Source organism: Colossoma macropomum, unplaced genomic scaffold, assembly GCF_904425465.1.
Source record: "Colossoma macropomum unplaced genomic scaffold, Colossoma_macropomum, whole genome shotgun sequence".
Lineage (NCBI taxonomy): Eukaryota > Metazoa > Chordata > Actinopteri > Characiformes > Serrasalmidae > Colossoma > Colossoma macropomum.
The window spans coordinates 551,441-570,802 of NW_023495014.1; the positions used below are offsets into that span (position 1 = coordinate 551,441).

Consider the following 19,362-nt stretch of genomic DNA (forward strand, 5'->3'; position numbering starts at 1 on the left):
GTACATAGAAAAACTGTACAATTTAATAGTAAACTTCCTTTCCAGAATTACACAAACATAAAAAATAGACATGAAGAAGATAATGGATAAAAATACTAGATGAAATGCTAGCAACAATAAAAAAGTAGAGAAATTATATCAACAGGTCAACATATTTGAAAAAATATATCTCAGACAACATAGCAAAATGTATCGTAATGTAATATAAAGGAGATCGGGCTGGTTCACAAACATAACTAAGCATAATCTCACTAGTTAAATTCAACAAAAATTATGTCCACATGGGTCCCTCATGTGCATCTGATTGGCAATCAGGGGCTACAAAATCACCTATCATATAGATCCACAGTGATGGAAGTACCCAGTGTCAGGTGTAGACTGTGGCAGGACATACCACAGGCCTCATAGAGGCACAAAACCCAAAGACATGTATCACATGCTAAGTGTAAGAGTATATTTATAAGAAATATGCTCTATATTATAAATATACCAGTTAGATTATAGTAGATAATCTATAACTCTTCACAAGGCAGGTATGTTTCAGACATAGATTAAACTGTGCTGGAATGAACTGCAGTGCCAACAGCATTTAGGCTTAGGCTTAATCTGGGTAAGTAACGTAGAAAACAGGCTTACATTGTTCTGATAGTTTCTCAAATCAGTAAACCGCTGTAATTACTGGCTGACAAGGCTTAGTTTTTATCAATGACATTACACTTTTGTGACCAATATGGTCATTAAGCAGCTGATATGACAGCAAAAGTACAAAAGAGATGTTAATATAGTCACATGTCTTTATATATACAAGCAGTAATCAATGTTATTGTAAAACCACACTGAGGTAAATAATTTCAGTAAAATACAAAATCTGACGAAGTGAATACAGTAGATCTGGAATTAGAATTTTACACAGCACTGTTTAAATTACTGTCATGCAGTTTGGTACCCAACAGCATCACAAAGCATGACATTCAATTCAACACAAAGAAATGTACATCAAATGGAAGTGAAACAGTAGTAAACTGGTAAAGCGATGAAGTCTAAACCAGTAACACATAATAAACATGCTCTGCAAATTCTGGTCCAATGGTTATAGAGCAGTGTTTCATAAAAGGTGATAAACTAAACTATCCTTATGATTATATGAACTACACTATATGGACTAAAGTGTTGGGACACCCCTCCTAATTACTGAGTTCAAGTGTTTCAGCCACACCCAATAGCTAACAGGTGGATAGAATTAAGCACATAGCCATGCAGTCTCGATAGACAAACACTGGCAGTAGAATGAGTCGTAAAGATGAGCTCAGGCACTGTTATAGGATGCCACCTCTGCAACAAGTCAGTTCTGTGGAGTTTCTGTGGAATCAAGCTTCTCTATCTTGCAGTCTGGTGGACAAGTCTGGTGGCGAATGCCAGGAGAACATTACTTTTCTGTCTGCCAAGTGTAAAGTTTGGTGGAGGAGGGATAATGCTATGGGGTTGTTTTTCAGGGGTTGGTCTAGTCCCCTTAGTTCCAGTGAAGGGAAATCTTAATGCTTCACCATACCAATACATTTTGGACAACTGTATGCTTCCAACTTTGTGGGAACAGTTTGGGGAAGGTCCTTTGCTGTTCCAGCATGACTGAGCCCCAGTGCACAAAGCAAAGGCAGGGTTGGGTGAATTTGGTGAACCTGACTAGTAGTTTGTTCTTCTCAGATTCTTTTGGCTGTGCCGTAGATTGGATTTCTGCAAAAAAAGTTTCATTGAGGACATATTAGCCAGAGAAAGTACTGACTTTAACATTTTGGCATGTAAAACTTTACTTGACAAATTTCACATACTTCCTTATTCTTTGTGGTCAGGAAGTGCTGGCGATGTTCCAAAATGTGTTTTTGGTATGCTGAGAAAACTAATTTCTGCTATCAAAAGCACTGACTGCCCACAAAAAGCTTATTTCTCATATTTGCAATTTTAACAGATCCTTTTCTTTTAAACATGCACCACTGTCTCTTCATGAAAAAACAAGCATCAGAATTCAATTCTAGAAGCTAGGCCTGTTATGATCATGAAATTTTGCTGATGATTAACTGTCACATAAATAATCACAATTAACATGTTTTTGATGTTGTTGTTCATTTTCCGCAGCTATCAAACTGCAACCTGACAGCAGCCAAATTGGCTAAGTAGGCATTTTGCTTCCTAGTGAGGTTTACTTTGTAGCAAATATCAGGTTGTACTGACATGAAATGATACACTGTGCTATTATGTGAATGCAAACACAGAAAACATCTACAGTTACTCAGAATCATGTGTTCAGTCAGGACACTCAAACAATCCTCTAAATGTATTATAGCACAGTTATAAATTAGAACTTTTGTTGTTTTAGTAAGACCCATGACATGTCTCGAAAATAACTGTGGTCACTTAAATAACTGTAAACAGCTTCAATAACTGCAATCAGGCTAAAGTGCTATAAAAAGTCACTTGAATTGAATCAACTAGTGTTAAAAAGAACAGCAATATATTTCTTATTACGTTATACATGTCCGTCTCGCATAATGAAATTATTTGCAGTGGTTTTCAGACTGGACATCTCCGTGCTTGCTTGTTTATACAATAGTTTTTGAAGACAGTGTTTCTAGTTGACAGATCTGTTCTGTCAGGCAGTCTTCAGGGTTAGTGTTTGTGTTTAGAATATAGCAGAGAGTAGTACCATTTTAATGAAATTGGTAATAAAGTTGTAAAAAAAACAGTAACAGAAGTTACAGGTACTGTACCTTCTGTTATAACTGCAGCTGCTGTTTATCTGTGGTCAAGAATCTTTTTTTTAGAAAAAAGTTTAAAAAAGTGATGCTTACATTGAGGTGTGTGTGTGTGCATGCAAGTGTGAGAGTGATCGGTCACATGCATCACCTACCGAATAGCTCTTGGTTTAGAAAGGGTCACTGTGGCATACTGTACATCCTCATCTTGTTTAAGAGCATTTGGCAGTTGGACAGTGGAGTAAAGAGGGGGAGAGCGTGTGAAACGAACAGTGGTGTAGTTAAGTTCATCCTCATCATCTGACGCTGCTGTTCTTGTGGGAGCAGAAGTCATGGGCATGGCTGAGACGTTATCATACACTGGAGCACATTCATCCTAAGAGAGAGAAACAGAGATAAATATGGAGATTAAGATGCACAGACCTAAATAAGACCCATAAGACCCAGTGGCAGACTCAGGCTGTTTAAAGGATGGGGCAAAAAAATAAAAAGGGTACCTACTGAACAACATGGAGCCACACTAGCACGCAAAAAGCTATGATGCATCATTTATGATGAAATGATCTTCATCCTTGATTAGGGATAATATTACATTATTGGGCAATCCACTATAAACCTTTAAAATGTTTACTTCACAAACACCTTCGATGTAAAACACAGAGGGAACTATTAACATGTGTTCACAAACACATACACGGATGTGATAATGTAAATGAGAAAGCAATGGTTTCAGAGCTTGGTAGTCAGGAGTAGTCACTCTTAAGCTAACTGAAAAAGCAATTCACACCAGCTTTAACGTCCTATGGGCATAGGGAACGTCAAGTTTAGACCATTGTAAGGGCACCTTATAGGGCCCTGAATCACATTTTCTCCACTAGAAGGGCACTCATTAAAATGTAATATCTAATTTTCTTGCACATTGCCATAATTTTTTTGCCTGAAGGGGCACCCTAGGGGGCACTCAACTGTCTTTTTTTTCATATGTGAGGGGCAGCTAATAGGGCACTTCCTTCCATTAAGGACTTGTCAGTAAATTTAAACTGAGATGAAATGTCATTTATCCATTAGTAAAACTTACCTTTCCACTCTGCTCCTCACTCCTGTTGCTTGCAGCTTCTGCTCTTCTCCTGTTGGGGTTTTTGTGCAGAAAGGTTACCAGTGAATTTTTACTTTGTGACAATATAGTGTAGAGCAAAGAGCCTATAGATTGTGTGAACAGTTTACATGCAGTATTCACAGCAAGTAATATATAATATGTATTACATGCGGTTTAAGCTTCTCACCTCATCCACATAAAGGCAGCAATGAGCGTCAGCAGGAAAATCACTGTGACTGAAGAAGCTGCGTATTTTGCAGATGTGTTATCTGTATTTGTGAAAAGATATGAAACATCAAATGTTTTTTATGATGTGTTATAGAAGTCTTGGCCAGCCTTTCTTTTTTCGACTAAAGCACTAGCAAGAAGGACCTTAATTAGATCCATAACATACCTGATGTAAATGACCACACAGATGAGTTGTATGACCCATACTGATTCATTGCCATGCAGTAGAGAGGCCCATGCACTCCCGTGGCTAAAGTTAAATTGGTGCTGTTTCCAATGAGTTGGATGTCACTTCCTGTTTTCTTGTACCAGAAGTAAGAGCTAGCAGGGTTGGAGTCACTGATACAGACAAGGGTGACCAAGCTGCCAGTGACATGCTCCAATACAGATGGTAGTCTCGGAGGGTCTGAGCAAAACAGAGACTCAGCCAGTCATTTAGTTTATCACACTTATTAAAAAACAGAACAAACTACACTTACATAACACAACCAGATGGGTGGGTGTTGAGCTGTGCTGTCCTAGCTGGTTGTGAGCAGTGCAGTAGTAGAGTCCACTGTGCTGGGAGCTGATGTTGGTGATGGTGTAATTCTGGCCTGTTGTCAGTGGTGCGTCTGCAGCTGCTCTCTGCTTAAACCAGGAGTAGATGAGAACAGGAGGGTTTGCATCACTGCTGCAGCTCAGAGTCACTGAATCTCCCTCCACTCTCTCTCCAGAGGAAACAACTACTGCTCTGGTGTTTCTAGGGGAATCTGAAAATAGACACAGACATGGAAAGAGCTCTTTCTTCATGGGTGTGCTAAGAATGTCACATGCAGCCCTATAAAGATACTTGGAATTGTTATGTCCTTGTAATATATGTTATAGACATTTTGGGAAGAAAGGCTAGCCACAGCCAAATGAGAGGTGCATATCTGCAGTAAGTACACTGGGCCATTGAATAATGTCTTTGATAATCACAGTGACTTAAGGACATTAGTATCTCCTCCATTTGCTGATGTACAAAAGGAGAGTAAGAGAGAAGTAAATCTTACAATACTCAACTCAAGACAGTGTTAGTGGGTTAGACAGTAGTTAGACAGTGTTCTTTCAGTCATAGGTATACTTTCTGTCAAATGTGTACAAAAAAAAGTTCCTCCGTTTGGCCCGTGCTGGTCTTTGAGTGGTTGTTACTGAGACTCTTTCAGTGTCCTGATCAGAGTAGCATGGTTCCTTTGCCAGTCTTTATTAGAATCCTCATGTTCTTTAAATGCTCATTTCAAAGTGCTGATTGTCAGATCATTTTCATAGCTGATATCTCCTTGGCATTTCTAATATGACTCCACTGCTTACTTTCCTTTTTCCTATGACATTTGTCGACCTTCTGTATCTCTGATGGCACTGCAATCTAAACAGTACATTTAAAGCTAGGAGAGTTTTTTCTTTATTGGTTGAAAAACATTTTTTTCAATATTCACATCTCATGTCAGATGTTGGTTTTACTCTAGATAAAATTCAGCTGATGTTAACACCATCACTGACTTGGTGTCTCTCAGACACCAGCAGTTTTAAGTCACTGTTGTTCTGTTGCTTTAAAGGCACTTACATAACACATCCAGATGGGTGGGTGTGGAGCTGTGCTCTCCTAGCTGGTTGTGAGCGGTGCAGTAGTAGAGTCCACTGTGCTGGGAGCTGATGTTGATGATGGTGTAATTCTGGTCTGTTGTCACTGGTTCATCTGCAGCTGCTCTCTGCTTAAACCAGGAGTAGATGAGAACAGGAGGGTTTGCATCACTGCTGCAGCTCAGAGTCACTGAATCTCCCTCCACTCTCTCTCCAGAGGAAACAATCATTGCTCTGGTGTTTCTAGGAGAGTCTGATTGGAAAGAAGATAAATATTCCAATGTTACATACCAACACTGAGGTATTATAGTGCCAACATACTATATCTGTTGAAACTAAATCTCATGTCTCCAAAATGGTAACTTCACAGGAGAAAAACTTTGAATTGAAGTTAATAGAACAAGATCACTTGGAACATTTCTTTGCTCTATTCATCATAAAAATAACATTAACATAGTGTAAACAGCAGCTTGCATTTTCAAGTTCTGTAAAAACACAACAAAAGTACAGATCCAAGAATTTGTTCCAACAGTGATTTTTTTTTGTAAATTTTGAAAAATTAAAGATTTTGCTGAAGAGCTATTCAAGTATATTAATTACTAACTAATATTTACTTATTTATGTATTAACTGAATAATCCCCATATAAGATAATGTAATGCAGATGACTGTGGATTATCTAGGCATGCAAAACACTTTACTTACACACTGGAGGAGAGAGGAGGCTCTCATAGCCTTCAACAGCACAGCTGTAGCTGACCCCATCACTGACCACAGCTACAGAGCAGGAGGCAGATTTGCAGTGAAACATGGCCTGTCTGTTCTTGTACCAGATGTAAGTGGGATTGTTAGGCAGAGTGCAGGTGCTGCTACATATCAGTGTTACTCTCTGTTCCTCTGACATTGTGACTGCAACAGGTTCCACTTTCACCTGCAGGCCTGTGAGAGACCCCAAACAGCCCTTTAGAGCTCAAACACAGACAGTAAACACTGAGACACAAGCCGAACCAGAACACACTTTTCCTACCTGTGACAGAGAGATAGACTCCGGTAGAGCTGTCTATGTCATACCAGCTGGCTTTAAATCGGAGGAGATATTCTGCTGAGTCACTCTCTGTGAGATGTTTCAGTCTCAGTTTGATCATATTAGCTCTGTCACTAAAGAACTCCACTCGGCCCTCTGCAGGACTCAGCTCTTTATCCCGTTGTCCTGTTCTGATGAACCAGACAGGCTGGGGGTCAGACATCTGATTAGGGAAGGTGTAGTAACCATGGATGTCCACTGATGAGCCAGTCAGTGCACAGATAGTCTGGGTGAAGTAAGACACACTCCAGCAGCTGTTCCAATTATAAACACCTAAAATAGAAAAACTCAGAGTGAAAGCACTTGAAACATACAAACTGAAAAACAGAAAAGGCTGCTAAGTATAAAATGAATTATAGCAGAAAGCTAAAAGTGATGTTCTTACAAACAGCAGGAGAGCGGAGCTCCTCGTGTCCTTTTATAGCGCAGGAATAGCTGCCTGCATTCACAGGACTGACAGACAAATACAGCCTACTCTTGTACATGTAAGGTACAGTTACAGGCTGTCCGTTCCTGTACCAGATGTAGGTGGGGTTGTTGGGCAGAGTGCAGGTGCTGCTACAGATTAGTGTCTTTTCCTTTGTCATTGTGACTGCAACTGGTTCCACTTTCACCTGCAGGTCTGTGAAAGAGACCATCAGTGACTTTAGAGCTCCAACACAGTAAACACTGAGACACAAGCAGAATCCAAACACACTTTTCCTACCTGTGACAGAGAGAGAGGCTGCAGGAGAGCTGTGTGTGTGATACCAGTAGGGGGATTTAAATCGGAGAAGATATTCTGCTGAGTCGCTCTCTGTAAGATGTTTCAGTCTCAGTGTGTTCATATTAACTCTGTCACTGAAAAACTCTACTCGGCCATCTTCAGGACTCAGCTCTTTGTCCTTTGGGGTGAATCTTATGTACCAGGCAGGCTGGGGGTCAGGCAGCTGATGAGGGAATGTGTAGTAACCGTGGATGTCCACTGATGAGCCAATCAAAGTGCAGATAGTCTGGATGGAATAAGACACACTCCAGCAGCTGTTCTGATCAAAAACACCTGAAACACAAAACAACTCAGAGTGACAGCACACACAGTCATCTAGTATGTACAAAATGAAAAATAGAATAAATGCTACATATAAACTAGATTACAGCAGAAAACCTTAAAACACAAATTCAGTGATAGAAGAGCTGCAAAACACATGAAACAAACTGAATGACAAACACCTGATATATCTGCAATGCACAAATTATGTGTAAATAAATATATATTTATTGTAATCGATTATCTTGAACCTTAGATGTTAATGATGATGACAGAAGTTTAAAGTAAGTTCTTACAGACAGCAGGAGAGCGGAGCTCCTCATGTCCTCTTACAGCACAGGAGTAGCTGCCTGCATCCATAGAACTAACATACAGGTACCTACTACTGTGCCAGTTAACTACAGGCCTTCCATTCCTGTACCAGATGTAAGTGGGGTTGTTCGGCAGAGTGCAAGTGCTGCTACACAACAGTGTCTTTTCAATACCTGTATTTGACACTGTAACCTGCAGACCTGCAGAAGATTTTAAAAAAGTGTTATTTTCATCTCTGGAATATTCTTGTGGTTAATTAAACTTATTTTATGTTATGTAGCTGTACCTGTGACAGACAAAGTCACTCCAGCTTTTCCTGTGTATTGGCTTCTATCAGTGTAGAATCTGAATCTGTAAGTTTGAGTGTCACTCTCTCTCAGGTGAGTGATTCTCATACTACAGTCATTCTGGACGCTCTGTCTGTACTGCACTCGTCCCTGATACTTTGCTTCCTTTTGTAGATCCACAGGCTCAGCACCAGCCTGCTCTTGAATGAACCACACTGATTTAGTCACTGTGTGTCCTCCAGGGTTATAAGAGCAGGAGAGATCAACTGATGATCCTTTCAGAGCACACACATGTTCAGGAGTGTAAGTCACACCCCAACACTCTCTACCCAGAACACCTGAAACACGCACACTTACAATCAGAAAAAGGAATTCAAGTGATTTCCAATGATGAAAATACTATATTGTATCTGACCATGAAAGGAAAAGTTAATAGTGCTTGTTGTACAGTCAGGACCTTAAATATTTAGACATTAACAAAATTATTGTTATTTTATCTGACGGCATATTGGAGTTGAAATTAAAAAAGGGAGATTGCAGACTTTTAGCCTTAATTAGAGGGTATTTACATCCAAATCGGTTGAACACTGTAGGAAATACAACCACTTTCATACACAGGCCACCCCATTTTTATGGGCTCAAATGTAATTGGACAAACTTACAATCACAATTTAAATTGTCATTTGCAAATCCTGAAGTCAATGACTGCCTAAAGTCTGGAGCCCGTAGACATTAGCAGATGCTGTTTTTTTCCCTAGTGATGCTCTGCTGAGCCTTTAGTGCAGATGTTCCTGCTTGTTCTTGGGGTGTTTTATCTTCAGTTTAGCCCTCAGTAAGTGAAAAGCATGCTTGATTGGACTGAGTTCAGGTAATTGAGTTGAGTATTGCAGAACACTTCCATTTCTTTGCCTTAAAAAAAGTCCTGGGTTACTTTTGTTGTATGCTGCCATTTGTGCTGAAATCAATTGTATAATTAAGTATTTAACTTTGACTATATATGTATTGAATTTGCTTCTCATTTTTCAAAGGAATTATTATACTATTTTTTAAAATATAATAATATTGTTCAACTTAAAAATATAGTTAAAGCGCCAAAACCTGCAGCACTATAGAAAGATGTAGAAGATCAAAAAGTCTTTCTGTGCATGCCATATTTGTATACCAAATACACACTATCAAGGCACAGAGGAAAAAGGTTTTGGTAAAATTATCATAACATGCTTTGCATATCGCTGTTGTCAGAAAAAATCATATCTCTAAAATGGTAACTTTACAGGAAAAGGATAAAACTTACTATACTTTTAATATAAGACTTTTTTGCAAGTCATTTTTGGTCATTTGTTTTAGTCCATTCATCATGAAACTTACACACACTGTTAAGGACAACAGGCATTTTCAAGTTAGGTTTTGTTCCGACGGCAGCGATATGTAGAAACAATCACAGTGAGGATGGAGTTCAGTAACAATGGCCATGATACTTATGGTATTCCAAGATATGGAAATTGTGTGCTTTTCAATAAAGAAGAGCTAAACATTTGAAGAGTCTGTTTAAAAAGCTTACTGTGATATATGAGCATGAAATGAAGTAGAGCAGGTTTAGCTACCTTTAAACACATCATGGCAGGTCTGTTAGTAGTATTGCAATATTGTTATTGCTATATACAACCCCATTTACAAAAAAAGGCATGTTTACCGTGTTTCATCACCTCTTCTTTTGACAACACTCTGTAAGCGTTTGGGAACTGAGGAGACTGACTGCTGTAGTTTTGAAAGTGAAATGTTTTCCCATTCTTGTTTGATATAGGATTTCAGCTGCTCATCAGTACGGGGTCTCCTTTGTCATATTTTTCATTTCATAACCCTGCAAATGTTTTCAGTGGTGACAGGTCTGGACTACAGGCAGGTCAGTTTAGCAGACTGTTTTAATACAGAGCAATGCTGTTGCAATACATTCAGAATGTGATTTGACATTGTCTTGCTGAAATAAGCAAGGCCTTTCCTGAAAACAGCATTGTCTGGATGGCAGCATATCTTGCCAAAACATGTATATATCTTTCAGTATTAATGGTGCCTTCACAAAAGTGCCAGTCACCCATACCATGTGCACTATTGCACCTCTATACCCTTATGAATACTGGCTTTTGAGCTGTGCACTTATAACAAGCTGAGTGGTCTTTAGCCTGGAGGACACAGTGTCCATGATTTCCAAAAAGAATTTCAAAGTTTGATCCATCAGACCACAGGACACTTTTCCACTTCCCCTCAGTCCATTTTAAATTAGCTCGGGCCCAGAGAAGGTGGCAGAATTCCTGGATCCTGTTTATGTACAGTTTCTTCTTTGCGTTTTAGAGTTTTAACTTGCATTTGTGGATGCAGCGCAAACTGTTTTCACAGACAGTGGTTTTTAGAAGTGTTTCTGGGCCCGTGCAGTGATTTCCACTACAGAATCATGTCTGTTTTTAATGCAGTGCTGTCTGAGGGCCCAAAGATCATGGCCAGCAAATACTGTTTTTTGGCCTTGTCCCTTGCATACAGAGATTTCTCCAGATTCTCTGAATCTTTTAATGTTATTATGTTCCGTAGATGATGAAAAGCAAAAGTTCTTTGCTATTTTATATATTTATGCTGAAAAATGTTATTCTTGAATTGTTGCTCTATTTGCCTGTGCAGTCTTTCACAGAGTGGTGAACCAATCCCCATCTTTACTTCTGAAAGACTCTCTGAGATGCTTTTTTATACCCAGTCATGTTACTGACCTGTTGTCAATCAACCACCAGGTGTTTTTTTTAGCATTACACAACTTTACCAGTGTTTTGTTGCCCCTGTCTCAACGTTTTTTGAACATGTTGTTGGCATCAAATTCAAAATGGGCATATATTTAAAAAACAATAAAATGTATCAGTTTCAACATTTGATATGTTGTCTTTGTACTATTTTCAATTAAATATAGGGTTTACATGATTTGCACATCATTGCATTTTGTTTTTATTTACATTTTGCACAGCGTCCCAACTTTTTTGGAAATGGGGTTGTAGACGCTATTTCATCCTTCAAAAGACATACTGAGATGCTTTCACGTAAGTAGACTTTTAGAGTGCTGTTGTTTTTAGGGATGCACTGATATGGGGTTTGTGCGCTGATATCTGATAGTTTACATGTGTATATCTCTACATCTACATGTTGGACATGCAAAACTGCCTCTGTAAAGGGCACCGCACACTTGATGAGCCATGTCATGCAGCGTCCAGAAATTCAAAACCATTGTTTTTAAATGGAGGTCTGCACACCTGTGCCAGTGCTCCATCACATTGCTCCATCACAGCATGCCACTCAGCATTTTTCCATTACTACATTAAACTAAAGCCATATTGTAGACCACATGTGGCTTGAAACTTACACAGAGAAAGGCAGCCTGTCTTTTAGGTAAATAGATGAATGCTAATGGTAAGCGGTTGAGTGGTTACCTCAGCTAATGTTACTATCCTAGCCATTTTGAGGTCAAAAACAGCCAGTTTGTGAAGAGGCAATACAGTGATGTCATACGTGATAAGTGATGCAGGACACTTTAATTTAAGGCCATAACACTGACTAATGGTAACAGTACAATAGCCTTTTCATTTTTGATGATTTTTGGGAACTTTGGGTGTACATGATTAAAATAAAAAGTAGGTCACCCAATTAAAAACAACTGCTAGTTTCAATTGAATTTTGACAATAACAGAAACCAAAACAATTGAGCTGAACAAAATTTACAGAAAAGACAGCAAAATGATGGTGAATATATGAAGCTGAAGTTGACTTTTTGGTCCACTTCTTATTTTAATTTTCCAGTCCACCTTAAACGTTGCAGCAATGACATTCCAACGCCTAACTGCTGCACCATTTAAGGTGGAACAGCAAATTCCAATATATAGCTGGCGGATAAAAAGTCAACTTCAGCTTCGTGGTAAATGTTGTCATGATGCTCATCAGCGTCAGAGTCTGAGTCACTGGTGTTGAAGTGAAAGTTGAGGCCCAAGTCTTTCTCGATTTTCTCAAGTCGAGTCCAAAGGTTTTGAAGTGGAATGGGAAAATTTGAAACAGAAGCTGACAAATAAGAAGCCAACTTAATCTTCAAAGTTTTAATGCTGCTAGTATTTATTTTTTTTTCTTTCATAAGAACACTTAAGCTACCTAAACATCCTACCTAGAGTTTTTTGTATGGAGCTAGCTACCTGAGTACCAGCGTTACCTAAACATTAATGGTGATCTTCCAGCACACAACAAATGCATCATGAAATAATAGTTTGAAATATCGGCCAAATCTAAGCATTGGAGCGATGATGATGATTTTTAAAAAACATCAGCTGATACCGACATGATTCCGATATCATCATGCATCCCTAATTATTTTGAATAATACTTAAAGAGACAACATTAGCTTCACTATTTTGTCAGTTTTTTTAATATTCTTCAGTTTGATGCTGACGGACTGGCCATGTCTGGGACTTACACACTGGTTTCGAGCGGCGCCACATACTGCCATCAGACACCTCACAAGAGTAGCTGCCCTCATCAGATAAGCTCTTTGAGTTGAGCAGAATGAAGTTGTCACGTATATGTGATTCGAATCGCATGTTCCTCCTGTACCAGTTGTAGTAAAGTTTTTCTCTGAGACTGCAAGTGGAGCTGCAAATCACTTTTACTTTTCTCTGTCCTGCAGTCTTATGATCCACTTTCACTTGCAATTCTACACACACACACACACACACACACACACACACACACACACACACACACACACATCATATACCAGAATTTTGAAAATCTTAATTCTTATGCAAATGTATAAACTCTGTATAAGTGTAGGTACATGTGTATGTTAATTTACCTGTAACAGTCAGATTAACTCCAGATGAAGCTGATATCCAGTCACTGCTTGATGTTCTGAATCTGAAGTTATAAACTCCAGAGTCTCTCACTCTCACATCCCTCACTGTCAGATCACAGTCATTCCACCATGTACTTACAGAAACCCGTCCTGGAATGTAGGTCAGGACTCGTTCTTCTCCATCAGAGTTCTGGAGCTGATACCACTCTTTCTTACTAACACTATAATAATCAGGTGTTGTATATTTACAGGAGATTTTTACTGTAGATCCAGTAACAGCACAGAGACTCTGAGAGGAGAGAGTTACACTCTGCTGAGCCTGGACTCCTGAAAGACACACACCCGGTGCACAATTACAGATATGAAATTATAAAATTACAAAATGAATTTAGTTAACACAGTGTTAATTGCAGCTGCTGATGTTCCATTTAAATGAAATATGAAATTACTGATACAAGCAATAGAAAAATGTGTGAAGTAGGAACTCTGCTGTTTTAAAAACTCTGATATAAAGGTATTGAAATGAGCAGTTTAAATGTGCCGGCAGATGGACCTTAGGGACCTTTGCTATGTATCGAGATCTTAAATCCATTGCAGTTGTTAATCAAATTTAATCAAATGTGAACGAAATATAGTGTTGTTTATTGGTGAGACTGACCCACCCCATACACTTTTAAGTTCCTGAAAACGAGCCAAATATGAACCAAACACAAGCACAAAAACACAGAGAGTGAAACAAGACAATAAATATGAAATAATAAAAAAAAAGTTACCTGCGAGTAGCATGAGGATTGCTGCTAGTGATGTATTTCCTGCCATTCTATAAAGCACGGCTACATCAACCTTTGAACACAAATAACAAACACACACACACACGACTCATTATTATTTGATTTTATAATAACTATATATGTTTTAAAAAGACAAAACACAATGTACTTACATTTCTTTCAGTGAGCACTCGTCAGTCATGTGGTTACACTGGAATGGAAAAATCTATTATCAACCATCTGAAACTTAAGGCGGCTCAGTCCCTGATTTCCTTCCTCATTATTTAAATAAACTGAACAAAAGCTTTGTTTCAAAATATGTCAGACTAGTCAATAAAGTAATAAAGTGTTCACATTTTAAATGGGCAATAAAGGTTTGTGCCAATGATTGTATATAAATCACTGTGTTCATCAGTTTTTCCTCCTCACAAACAGACACAACACTGTGAAAAAGTCAATGTATTGCTTACATCTAAAACACCTTTGAGAAACTTGTTTAAAAAGTTAAATGTTTAAAATGCAATGCATAAACATGTGGACAGTCTAGTTATTCAGTTAGTCAGAATACTTAATCAGTTTTGCCTGACCTTTGTTACTGCAATATGTTTAATTGGTAAATCCAGCAATGAGAATGCAGCAAACACTGAATGTTATTCCTGCTAAAAACTTTCGACAAACTGAATTTATTTTCAAAATTTGCTATACTTTAGAAAAGTTCTGTTTAGGAACATTGCAATGCAGCTCTCAGCTGTCATATTTCTGCATGCATACACATATTTAATGTTATACTTAAATACACAAACTGTGGCCTGATGCACTTCTCCATAGGATGAGATAGGCTTGATCTTCAAGAAGTAGACTTAAACTGGTATCATGCCATTTTACAGTTCCATTTTAAACATTGTCAACTATGATTACGATAAAGCCTTTGATCATGTGTTTTAAAAAATGTATTACTTTCTTACTGTTCTTTCAGAGTGTAGTTATCGGCCATGTGTTTTTTTTTTTTTCCGTAGAGAGGAAATACCCATCATTACCTCTATGAAACATGATATTCTGATATTTGCACTGAACAAAATAACACATTTCCGCCACTAGAGGACCTGCATGAACTATTAAGTGATGACTTTTGCAATGCAAAGAAACTTTAAACACAAAGAGACAAAGAAGCAGAAGGAGAGGGAGACCTTCTAAGGCACTTGTAGCCTAATTTTTAAGTCGTACAATGTTGTAAAGCTATGCATAATGGATGGGATTACATGATAAAGTGTTTATTTATTACGTTCATTTATACATTTATGTTTATTTATATGAAAAAAATGCAGACACAGGCTTGATAAATGCAGTATAATTACATTTTATGTATCCAGATTAATTAATTAACATGTTATTATAAGGCTGCTACAAAATGTACCAGGATAAAGAGTAAATGGCAGAACAAAACCAATGATAATATAAACCTGAGCAAAGAACAGATAACATTTCTTGTTTTTGATTTTTTTAGTCATTTGAACATATTCAATGCCTGCTCATTTATCTAATGCTCATATCTGCAGTGGATTGCCCCACGCATTCAAGCTCCCTTGGGCCATGTGGTCTGAGGCCCCCCTCATGTCCCTGGCAGTCAGAGTCCCCTGGGCACTGGCCTCACTGGACATCAGTTGTTACTCTTTTCCAAAAGTAGTTATATGCACAATTATTACAAATGGACATACAGCATTTTGGAATGAAACAATTGCAGATTTTTGTCCATCTGTTTCTTTGCATATTTTTGCCTTTCTTTACACCATTCACTAAGGGTCACCACTGAGCACAAATAAGCCCACCACTGAGCAGATATAGACCTCTGAAGGACAAAAATAAAGGGAATTTTTGAAAATCGCCTCCGCCATGAGTTAGTCAAAAAGGGTTCCAAATCTGATACATTTTGCCCTACATACATTTTTCCACTGACAGTCACTGTATTCTCTGCATTACAAGGACATTAAGGAGTCAAAATATGAACTTTGCTACATTTGTGCTAATAGCTAACACTCATGTGCATTGACATGACATCGCATGAAAGCAAGGTGACTACTAAACTCCAACACTATCATATAATAACAGCAGCTACTCTAAATGTGCTCCATTACTGCAAAGCAGCTTAACTACTACACTTGACAAGGCTTGCTAGATTGCTTGGGGGTATTTTGGTGAGGTTTCCAGTCTTATGATTTCAGTTCAATGGGCAGCGGTATCTCACATGTAGCAAAATGAATATACCAACTCCTTAAGTGGGGGATTTAAAGGACTCAGTAACACTACGTAGAAAAATGTATAGGACAAAATGTATTGGGTTTGGAACATTTTTCTTCACCACAGGGCGTGATAGAGGCGATTTTCAGAAATCTCATTAATTTTTGTCATAGAGAAATCCTGCTTAGACCCAGAGTTTCTAATGTGGGCGTGGCGCCAATTACAGTGATGAGAGGTCGGTTATTTGGTTGGTGGATCATTCATAGCACAGCACCATGGTGGGGTGTTAGTGTGTGTTGGTATGAATAGATCACACACAGCAGTGCCCACCCCACTAAGAATACCTGGTAAACAGCGTCTTATATATATATATATAGAGAGAGAGAGAGAGAGAGAGAGAGAGAGAGAGAGATTTGTACTTTCTCAACACAAAAACATCACTGTATATTAGGGCACCTATTTTTTTAATCACAGTTTTTCATGCCTATACTGTCAAGCTCAAAAATAAGTTCCTTTACACATTCATTACATTTAACCTTTGTTCTGTCTCTGTGGAGGACAGAGTTTCTCTGTGGGCCTGTTAGAGCCTAATTAGCCAGTCTGATTAAATTCAGCAAGCCTCTGAGGAAACACTGGGCCATAAGACACCAGCTCCATCTGCTGCCAACTGCACAGCAGAGAAAAGTGTGGGGAATCTGCCCCTGTACAGATTTAAGAGGTCTTCCCACACTGTGTGACCTACAGAAGAGTGCCACTGTGGGGTTACCATCTGGTCTTCTCCATGTTGTCTGATGCATCCCACAGCATTGAGACTAAGCTGTGAGTGTTATTTTAATAATATTTTGTCCACAGCATATAATGATTATGAACAGTGAAGTATTAATATTCTAAAATACTGTGTATAATGTGTGAGATCCTCATCCCAGTTGTGGAGCTGAAACCATGGAATGTAACGAATGAACAACCGTGTGCATAATCAAGACACTGTCCAGACAACAGCAACATTACACTACATACACTGATACACTTTGTCTTATGTACATTTTTCCTCTGAATATCACGGGACGATAATGACGTTGTTAAAGATCTGAAATGTGAATTTTGCTACACTATTAGAACAACACTAGACACGTCAGTGTGTTCACGTTGAGATGACACATTTTGTATTACTTTTAACACAAAATGTATGGAAATACACCACAAAAGTATTCGCCTGTCTGCCTTCGCACGCATATGTACTTGAGTGACATCCCATTCTTAATCCATAGAGTTTAATATGATGTCGGCCCACCCTTTGCAGCTATAACAGCTTCAACTCTTCTGCGAAGGCTTTCCACAAGATTTAGGAGTGTGTTTATGGGACTTTGACCATTCTTCCAGAAGCGCATTTGTGAGGTCAGACACTGATGTTGGACGAGAGAGAAATTAAATAACTTGTTATGGACAGGCTTGTAGAGCTGCATGTTTTGCCTCTGGCAGCTGATACCTCCGCTCAGCGCCAGTGACCCCTGTGTCGGCGGCGGATAGGGGGGCCGCGATAGTTTCTCCTAAACACCCAGCAACGTTACCACGGTTTGACCCGCTCTCTGCAGGGTCATCCGAGTTTCGGGACAAAGCCCATATGAAAGAGCCTGTAACAAGGTGGGAGCTGGAACGAGAGGAGAGGGCAGAGCAGAGGTGGGCAGAGATGGAGCTCAAGCTGTCTATCCGACGAATGGAGCTGGATATGGAAAAAGAAATTCGACTGCAGGAATTGGAACTGAGGGTGAAGGAGTTTACCCCACAACCTTTTATACTCTTTGACTAGAGCTCTGCTTTTGCTTTTCTTCCTTCTTTTTTAAAGCTGAGCAGTTTGCAATAAGATGGTCAGTTTTATGACAATAAAAACACTCCTTTGGACGCAAAGGGGAAACTGACCGACCTGACTGGTTATGTGGTAGCCCAGTAGATTCAACATTGACTTGCTTAAATACATTTCTGTGGGTAAGAACAAATTCATCAGCCAACACAGCAGCTTCAGACACAGAATTAACCTTTGTCTCATTTAAATAGACTACAACACGATCTGGCAAACAATTCTTAAATTCCTCCAACAAGATCAACTCTCTTAGCGACTCAAAGTCAGTAACTTTGCTTGCTGAACACCATTTATCGAACATAGTTTCTTTGTCTCTAGAGAACTCGACAAATGTCTGGTCTGGACATTTCTTATGTGATCTAAACTTCTGTCTGTATGCTTCTGGAACCAACTCATAAGCTCCAAGAATTGCAGCCTTGACAAAGTCATACTGCAAACAGTCTTGCAGAGATAAGGACGAGCAAACCTCCTGCGCTTTTCCTACAAGTTTGCACTGGAGCAACAATGCCCAAACATCTCTAGGCCAATTTAATGCTGTAGCTACACGCTCAAAGACAATCTACTTCAACTTCCCTAAAAGGTGGTACTAACACAATGTGCTTAGTTATATCAAAAGGAACGGTGACAGAAGGAGCAGAATGAGGCACAGGGACAGGCCCTACCAAAGGTTCGGGTGGAGAGGACACTAAGGACGGAGAGGATGGTGGCGGTGAAGCTTCCGGCTGGGCAGCAGTCTGCAAGGTGATCTTCATCACCTCTAGGTCCAGCTCCCGCAGCCGAATTTCCCGCTCAACCTCTAACTCCATCTTAGGTACTGCCAGCCTCAGTTCCACATCCGCCCGACGAGCTTGCTCTTTCTCTTGTGCCTCGACCACCGTTGTCTCAACAAGGGGAGGCATTTCTAAAATTCCTAGCTCAGCAAGCCTAGCAAGAACTCTGTGCCTAATCTCTTTTTTAACCATATGCCTTGCTGCTTGAACTCCATAGTAAGCTGCAATTTCTAGTAAAGCATCCTTACGACAAGTCTCAACCATCTCCAGGCTTGGGGAAACAACGAAAGTCTGCAAATCAAAAGTTGCCATACTGCCAATCTATACACTGACACTGTACCACAGTAATGGGACACCACCTCCAACCTAACGGGATACAGTAAACTACCCCGGACGAGCCCCCCACTTGTTACGTCCCAACCATAGACTCAGGTCTAGGAGGAGGTTGGGACAGTAACTAAAGGATGGAGGAGCACACTA

At 39.3% G+C, this 19,362-nt stretch overlaps 2 protein-coding genes across 2 annotated transcripts; both read right to left on the reverse strand.

Moving 5' to 3' along the window:
• Window positions 1–1,561: 1,561 nt before the first annotated feature.
• Window positions 1,562–8,741, reverse strand: LOC118800940 (sialoadhesin-like). Its single transcript, XM_036561114.1, has 13 exons — window positions 8,379–8,741; window positions 8,077–8,292; window positions 7,460–7,792; window positions 7,139–7,375; window positions 6,697–7,026; window positions 6,375–6,608; window positions 5,654–5,923; window positions 4,551–4,820; window positions 4,238–4,477; window positions 4,031–4,112; window positions 3,826–3,874; window positions 2,903–3,123; window positions 1,562–1,731 (listed from the first exon to the last, which is right to left on the reverse strand). The coding sequence occupies exons 1-13, from the start codon at window positions 8,485–8,487 to the stop codon at window positions 1,698–1,700; spliced, it is 2,625 nt and encodes an 874-aa protein (XP_036417007.1). The 5' UTR covers window positions 8,488–8,741; the 3' UTR covers window positions 1,562–1,697.
• Window positions 8,742–12,665: 3,924 nt separating this feature from the next.
• Window positions 12,666–14,233, reverse strand: LOC118800931. Its single transcript, XM_036561105.1, has 4 exons — window positions 14,193–14,233; window positions 14,023–14,092; window positions 13,250–13,576; window positions 12,666–13,108 (listed from the first exon to the last, which is right to left on the reverse strand). Exons 2-4 carry the CDS (start codon window positions 14,066–14,068, stop codon window positions 12,822–12,824), a joined length of 660 nt encoding a protein of 219 aa, XP_036416998.1. The 5' UTR covers window positions 14,069–14,092; window positions 14,193–14,233; the 3' UTR covers window positions 12,666–12,821.
• Between the last annotated feature and the right edge of the window lie 5,129 nt (window positions 14,234–19,362).

Coding starts and splice junctions, on each gene's coding strand:
- LOC118800931 (XM_036561105.1), bottom strand. CDS start 14,068: ATGGCAGGAAATACATCACTAGCAGCAATCCTCATGCTACTCGCAG. Junction 13,577..14,022: donor AATCCTCATGCTACTCGCAG/GTAACTTTTTTT, acceptor TGTGTCTTTCAG/GAGTCCAGGCTCAGCAGAGT. Junction 13,109..13,249: donor AGTTAATCTGACTGTTACAG/GTAAATTAACAT, acceptor GTGTGTGTGTAG/AATTGCAAGTGAAAGTGGAT.
- LOC118800940 (XM_036561114.1), bottom strand. CDS start 8,487: ATGAGAATCACTCACCTGAGAGAGAGTGACACTCAAACTTACAGATTC. Junction 6,609..6,696: donor AGTCTATCTCTCTGTCACAG/GTAGGAAAAGTG, acceptor GGTCTCTCACAG/GCCTGCAGGTGAAAGTGGAA. Junction 5,924..6,374: donor CCTCCTCTCTCCTCCAGTGT/GTAAGTAAAGTG, acceptor CTTTCCAATCAG/ACTCTCCTAGAAACACCAGA.